Below are 7,838 nucleotides of genomic sequence, written 5' to 3' on the forward strand. Positions count from 1 at the left end.
CTCTAGTTGTAGCGCGCGGGCTCCAGGGCACATGGGCCCTGTAGTTTGCGGCATGCAGGCTGTCTCGTGTGGTGCGCGAGCTCAGTAGTTGTGGTGCACCGGCTTAGTTGTCCCGCAGCATGTGGGATCTTAGTTCCCCGACCAGAGATGGAACCCGCGTCCCCTGCATTGGAAAGTGGATTCTTTACCACTGGACCACCAGGAAAGTCCCCGTAGTATAGTATTAATAGAGGAAAGAGCTCATATATGTTTACAGCTCACTAAATTGTCAGTTGTCACAAACTGAACACATCCAAGTAACAAGCACTCAGCTAAAGACACAGAATGTTGTTGGCACCCCAAAGCAGGGGTTCTCAACCCCCGGGTGGTGGACCGGTACTGGTCCACAGCCTGTTAGGAACCGGGTGGCACAGCAGGAGGTGAGCAGTGGGCGAGCAAGCGAAGCTTCACCTGCCGCTCCCCATGGCTCCCCATCGCTTACATTACCGCCTGAACCATTCCCCCATCCAATGGCATTACTGCGTGAACCATCACCCTACCCCTCCCTGTCCGTGCAAAAATTGTCTTCCATGACACCGGTCCCTGTTGCCAAAAAGGTTGGGGGCCGCTGTCAAAAAACACAGACCCACTTTAAGAGTGAGATCCAATCCCAGCAGGACGCTTCCCCTCCTTCACTCCCTACCCCACATTAGCAGGAGTCCAGTAGGAAAACCGTGAATTAAAGCTGAGAGGACAGCAAGGCACAAGCTCTATCTAAGAAGGGGTTTCAGGGAAACCCACAGACAATGGGGGAGACAACACAAGGGCACTAGAGGAAACTGAAGCCTCTAGCAGCTACAACAAACATTAAACACAGCTCGTAGCCAGATCGACGTCAAATCTCACACCATAGGCCTATTCACCTCAGTTCCTAATATCTGACATATCACGTCTGGCTTTCAGCAACATTACAGGGCGTGCTGAAAGGCAGGAGAAAACACACAAAGCAAACACTAGAACCAGACTCACATGTGACACAGATTTTGGAATTTTCAGACGCAGAATGTGTGTGTGTATGCACGCGTGTGTGTGCGCGTATGCATGCGCGTGCGCGCGTGTGTGTGTATATACACACACGCATGTAGAGAGACTTATAAAGAATTGGCTCGTGTGGCTCCTGGTCCATGGGATTATGGAGCTGATGCGTCCCAAGATGTAGGGTCAGCAAGCTGGAGACCCTGGACAGCCGGTGGAGTGGCCGAAGGAGGAGCCTGGGGGAGAAAGAGAGACAATGAATATCTGTCATGACCTGGAAGACAGAGGACGTCTGCAGGAAGTGGGTAATTCTCAAAAAAGGGAGGAAATCCGTAAAACTCATTCCCCCGGTGCAGCATTTTCTGAGAGACCTGCTGCTTTCCTTTAAGCCTCCGAGTTCTAGTGGTGCTGGTGCGGAGTAAAGGTCATCACAGTAGGCGTGCTGTTTTTCCTGTGGCTGTTACCACGGCTGCAGGGGAAGGGCAGCCGGCAGAGCTTTCTGAGTCGTGAGGGCCCCCCCTGTGTGTTCCTACCACTTCCTCTTCCCTCATCTCACAGCTCACGGCTGCAGTTTCAAGGGCAGTTTTTGAGCTGAGCTGTCAGATCACATTTTGCTGAAAAACTATAAGCTATGTCCTCTATCTATTCATACGCCCGGGACACTTTCTTTTACCTTCTCCATTCAGCCTGCAATGTGGCAGCTCTAGAAAGCGAAACAAAGAATTCACGAGTGCCTGCGACCCCGGGAGACACAGAACATGGCCATTCGTCCTGCCCAGCGGGCAGCGGGGCGGTAAGTCCGAGTGTGTGGGGACTGTGTCTGTGTGTGACGTGTACTTGTGTTCGTGTGTGTGTCGTCTTTGAGAGTGTGTAGTGGGGATGGTGTGGGTAGTGTGTTTTTGTGTATGTCTCTTTGTGTGTAGGTGAGTATGTGCGTGTTTTCTGTGTTATGTTTGTGTGTGTGTGTGTGTGTGGTAGGTATGTTTATACGTTTGTGAGTATATGTGTGTGAGTGGTGTTTGTGTCTTATGTTCGTGTTTGTGTATGTATGTGTTTGTGTGTTGTGTTTCTGAATATATATGTTCATGTGTGTCGTGTAGGTATGTGTGTGCTATGTTTGTGTGTGTTCGTACTTTTGTGAGTGTATGTGTGTAAGTAGTGTGTGTGTGTGTGTGTGTGTGCACACATGTCTGAGGTACAATAAGAGGAGCCAGGGCTAAGAGTCGGGAGAACCTTGGACCCTTTGTGCTCTGCCTGGAACTCACTGCTTACTCCTGGGCAAGACGCTTCTGTGAGTTTCACTGCTTTCCTGAGAAACCTCACAAAGGTGACGTATCTGCTCCGTGTTGGAGACAAACACTGTGGCACGTGGCACACATGTGATGCCCTGTTGGGCAGGGTGTAGGCTGAGGCGGCCAGGGGCCGGGCAGATGCGCTGTCTGGGCGTGAGGGTGGAGTGCAGGGTCTGCCTCACCCACCTGCCCTGGTCCCGGCCCGGCCTGTATCTTCTTCTCACCACCCTTCTCTCTAGAGGAGGCAGGAGGTTTCCTGGGTGAAGTGCTGCTTCTGTTTCCACCAATGATGTAAGGGCACCAAGGACAAAGAGATTGAGGGATCTCCACTTTGCAAAGACGGGGGCCCCTTTGAGAGGTAAAAGCCTGTGTCCTCACAAGAGTGCGGCTGAACAGGTCTGGGTGAAGATGTTCACCTGGCCTGGTCACTCTCCCTGGAAAGTCACCAAACCTCCTGGGCTGGGTCCACTCTCAGCTGGCATGTTAGAGCTGACATCACTGAACCCCTAGTCCTGCAGCCACAGCCCCGCAGGTCCCCGGCCAGCCCCTGGGATCTGGCGAGGACTGAGGTGGTGGGCCAGGTGAGCAGAGAGCCTCAGCCCCCCAGGGATGCTGTGGCAACGGGAGAGCTATGTCTATGGACGTTCCCCCGGAGCTACCATCCCCTTCAACTCAGAGCCTCCATCTGGAGAATGTCATCTGACTGTGATTGTCTCTGAGTGTCCTACACATTCCAGAAAAACAGTCATGGGGCTACATGGTTCCCTCCCCATCCCACAGAGACTACCAAGCAGATACAACATGATGGGCCCCTGGAACAGGGAACCGTGTTGGTCTGCAGGGTGGAACGGATTGAAGGCAGGATACGCTGCTCTCTCCTCAGGATGACGCGAGTTCCTGGGTGGGTGGCACGGCCCTCCTTTGCAAAGAGGACTAGGAATCGCTCTACAGAAGGTCAAAAAATGTGCTGGAATCTTCTACACAGGGAAGAGATGTCACGAACATGTAGTTGTGGCCCAGCATTCACACCTCCAGGGACATTGAGGCCCAGGCGGTGCGACCACCTAGCTGCTGGCCTGGGGAGGAGCGCCGAGTCCCCTGGGCCCCCAGCAGGACCGGGACTGGGCCCGACGTGGAGAGGGAGCCTGTCCGAGTCTGCCGCCCTCCTCACCGTCCAGCTCTTGGCCTCTGCGGCCCTTGCTGCTGGGCTCTCCCCACACATCATCTGGCCCCAAGAGCCCCTCACCAGCCCCTCCAGCAACTTCCTGCTCACGTCCCCCAGGCACGCTGACAACTGCTCCCAGGACAGTATCTGTCAGGATGCATCCCTGATCCTTTCTCTCCATCACAGAATCACCCCAAAATGGAGACCACAGTGCAGGGGGGAGAAAGGAGGAAACAGGGTCCCTAAAGGATGTAGAAGGTGTCTTAGACTCTCCCTCACTCCGTCTCTCCCCCCCAAACCAATGCAAACAACTTCCTTTTGGCAAGAGAAAGGCACAAGTCAGGTGCCTCTGAAAACTCGGTGGAAAAATCAGTGAGACATATGATTCTTTTTTTAGGAGGAAGAAGAATATTATGAACTCATTCTCCCGGAAAATCGCGAGGAAGGGCTGTCTCAGGATCCTACACAAGACGGGTCAGGAGGTAAAACATGTTTCCAGCAGACATGAACTTAGAGAGGCATGGCCGGGGGGCCTGTGAGGTGCAGGGGGCACGCTGGGAGAGGCAGCAGGAGTTCCTCCTGTCAGAGATTTGCCCACCCGGCGACCATCGAAGGGCGTTTGGGCTGGGCCTCTCTTCAACACGGCCAGATAGAAGGGAAAAGCCCCTGATGGGCGCAGAGGGTCGAAGGGGTGACGCACAGCACCAACCGCCCCTTCACTGAGTCTCAGGAAGGATGTGCTGAGTGGGTGTGAAAAATGACTCGCCCCCGGCCTCCGTGTGGGCACCTTGCTGGCTCAAGTGTGAGAGCTCTCGGGGTCACGAGGACTGAAAAGCACTAGTGAACAAGCAGGATGCACTCAGGTGCCGCCAGGACCGGGCTCCGTCTTCCCAACGGGCTCCCTCCCCACAAAAGCTGTTGCATCAGGGTCAGGGGCTTAACTTTCATGGCTCAACTTCACCATCTAGCCTGAGGAAACAGAATTTAGGAATATCGGAATGCCGGAAACCCATCCACTTTCCTGGCCAGAAGAATTGATCTGTGATTCATCATGCATTTCAACAGGACTGATTTTTTTACTATATGAACTTCAGTGACCTGAGCCATTGAGAGAAAGCCGTGTTAACATGCTGCACTGGAAAATTACAAGTGCTGGCACCTGATTTCCCTTTTTTTGCAGCAATCGAGGTTAAGCATTGCTTTAAAAATCTGGCTTTAAAGTCCAATGACGTGGGCACCTCCAGGCTTGCCCAGACAGGAGCCCCCTGTCTCCCTCCAGCTTCGCATTGGAGGGTGGAGATGAACACTGCACCTTCCCTGCTTCTGTGAAACTCCCACCCATTCACTCAAATTCCTTTCAAGCCACCTGAGGGAAGCTGGAGGGAGCCAATATCATCCAGTCAAAACTGGTCGGAGGGTCAGGCAGTCAAGGGAGAGAGGCAGCAGAAGCGCGCTGCTGGGAGATTTAGAAGGAGGCGGTGCCAGTCCTACTTTCAGGAGGCCGGGGCTCTGAAACGGAGACACATCAATGTCTTCAACGTGGAACAGACTTGGAAGCCGGCTGGGGTTGGGCTCTCCTCTATGTGCTCTGGCTCCTGGGAGCCCATGAGAAGGGAATTCCCTTCCTGCCCTCCAGCTCCGGTCGTTTCTAAAGCATCTGGATTTCTAAGTATTAGATTGGCATGACAAAGCTGCTCTCCACTGATGGCTCTGAACGTTCTGCTGGGTGAGAATGTCCAGCCCCAGCTCCAAGGATGTAGCTTAAGAATGTGACCCCAGTGTGCAGCTGTGCTGTGGGGCTGGGGGTCGGGCTGCAAAGAATCCACCCTCACAACACTCCTCGCTGGGAAAACTAAAGGTAATGTGACGTGGTCGATCACGTCGGGGAAAGGACCGACACAGAGGCTGCGTGCTTTCAATTTCACCACTCTTCCTGAGAAGGGTCTCCAATCAGAGGTACTTGGGGAAGCTCAGGGTCCCAGGTCATGATGGGATGATTCCCACATAGGTGACCCTGAGAAGAAGGTTCAAAACCTAAACATAAAACGTAGCTTTCTACCATATCATCCAGCAATTCCACTTCTGGGAATATAGCCCAAAGAATTGAAACAGATGTTGAACATATGTGCATTAAGGCTCATAGCAGCATATTGACAATAGCAAAAAGGTGGAAACAATCCCAAAGTCTATATATATATATATATATATATATATATATATATATATGAATAAACACAGTGTGGTCTACACCTACAGTGGAATATTATTCAGCCTTAAAAAGGAGGGAAGTTCTGACACATGCGACAACGGCGATGAACCTTGAAAACATTATGCTAAGGGAAATAAGCCAGACACAGTAGGGCAAACATTGCCTGACTCCACTTACATGAGGTCCGTAGAAGAGTCAAACACACAGAGACGGAAAGAACAGGGCTATCAGGCGTTAGCGGGAGGGAGCAACGGGGCGTTAGCGCTTAACGGGGACAGGGTTTCAGTTTGGGAAGATGGAAAATTCTTGGGCTGCATAGTGGTGATGATTGCACAACAAAAAGAGAGAGGGAAGGAAAGAATGTGAGTCTAGGGCATGTCTCAGATGCTGACGTCGGTCTTCCCTTCTCCTGATCCCCGCCCCCCGGACATTCTGCCCCTGGTGAGGCTAAAGTGGGTGGATGGGCTCTAACCCCGGTCTCCCACCTTCTCTTGATGCCTCCAGGGCTGAGGGAGGATGAAGGGACCCCGCAGAGGCTGAGGCTCATCCTGGTGGGAAAACCCGGAAGCGGGAAAAGCGCAACAGGAAACAGCATCCTGGGCCGGAGAGCGTTCGAGTCCAAGGTCAGCGACAGGCCCGTGACCAAGGCCTTCCAGCGGGGGCGCCGAGCGTGGGCGGGGAAGGAGCTCGAGGTCATCGACACCCCCGACATCCTGTCCCCGGGGGCGGCGCCGCGAGGGACCGCTCGGGGCGCCTGCGAAGCCATGGCCTTCTCCTCGCCGGGGCCCCACGCGGTGCTCCTGGTGACGCAGCTGGGCCGCTTCACCGAGGAGGATCAGGAGGGGGTCAGGCGCCTCCAGGAGCTCTTCGGGGCGGGCATCCTGGCCCGCACCATCCTGGTGTTCACGCGGAAGGAAGACCTGGACGGCGGCTCCCTGGAGGAGTACCTGCGAGAGACCGACAACCGGGAGCTTGCCAGGCTGGACGTCGTGTGTGAGCGGCGACACTGTGGCTTCAACAACAGGGCGCAGGGGGCGGAGCAGGACGCCCAGCTGAAGGAGCTCATGGAACAAATCGAAGCCGTCCTGTGGGAACACGAAGGCCATTATTACAGCCACCAGGCTTACCGTCAGTCCCAGCGCGACGTCCTGCTCCAGCGAGAGCCGGCGGGGCGGGTCCCCCAGGGCCAGGGCTCCGAGGCAGGGCGCAGCGAGGAGTGCTGGTGGCAGGGACTGTGTCGCATCCGGAAGGAATCTGGGCGCACTGACACACAGCTCCTGGGGAGGCCGCCCATCTGAGACGCGCTGGATTCCACGCAGCCACGGCTGCTTCCTGCCATCCTCCCTCGGCCCCCGAGTCTGCCTTCCAGCCCCTCACTTGCTCTCTCCGTCCCACAGGTCACTGACCCTCCCAGTGTCCAGGGCAGGGTCTGGGGTGGCGAGCGGTGTGCGGGCTCCTGAGTTCGCAGGTCCTTCATCACACCTTCCAGAACACGTGGGCCCTCCCTCCTCTGTGCCCCTCGATCCTCACGTCTCCTTGGCATTCCGAGTCTGCAATAGAACACCGATAGGACCACAGCTTCCTGCGGGCAGGCCCGTGCCTCATTCGCCCATGTAACTCCCACAGCATCCTGGCCACTGGAGTCACCGCTTAAACGTCGATGTAGCAAATCAGTGTGGGATGTCGACCAGGTGCCTCTGCATCTCTTGGGCTGTGTCCTTGCCCGCTAAGGGGGCAGGCATGATGACTTTTAAGGCCCTGTGCCATGTGGGGCAGGACAGGCACTGGGCTGGGGAGGAGAAAGCAAGTAGAAACGGGAGGGGTAGAAGGCGCAGCCCTTTAATTCACTCTTGAAAGAGGCCACCCAATCGCAGCAAAGGAGCCCCGTGGGAACCTCTTGGTGGGAGGATGAGCAGAGCGGGGTGGGGGTATCCAGGGGGCCAGGTCTGGTCAAGAAATGGAGCCTAGACCTGGCTGCAGGACATGGAGGCCCCCGGAGGTGCCAAGTGGGCTTGGGCAGAGAGGAGCACTTCCCTGAGGCAGACTCGGACTAGGGAGGTCACACACCTGTTACTGCCCCTTGTGATGCCTGCCGTCCGGCTGTAGAGAACAGAGGCGATGTTCAGCCCTGCCTCTGCTTCACCTGCAACTGTGTCCC

At 55.2% G+C, this 7,838-nt stretch overlaps 1 protein-coding gene across 1 annotated transcript; it reads left to right on the forward strand.

Moving 5' to 3' along the window:
- Positions 1-1,645: 1,645 nt before the first annotated feature.
- On the forward strand, positions 1,646-6,978 carry GIMAP6 (GTPase, IMAP family member 6). Its single transcript, XM_065883620.1, has 3 exons — positions 1,646-1,807; positions 3,869-3,953; positions 6,185-6,978. The coding sequence occupies exons 1-3, from the start codon at positions 1,646-1,648 to the stop codon at positions 6,976-6,978; spliced, it is 1,041 nt and encodes a 346-aa protein (XP_065739692.1).
- The last annotated feature ends 860 nt before the right edge of the window (positions 6,979-7,838 follow it).

The sequence above is a fragment of the Phocoena phocoena genome, chromosome 9 (genome assembly GCF_963924675.1).
Source record: "Phocoena phocoena chromosome 9, mPhoPho1.1, whole genome shotgun sequence".
NCBI classification, from domain to species: Eukaryota; Metazoa; Chordata; class Mammalia; order Artiodactyla; family Phocoenidae; genus Phocoena; species Phocoena phocoena.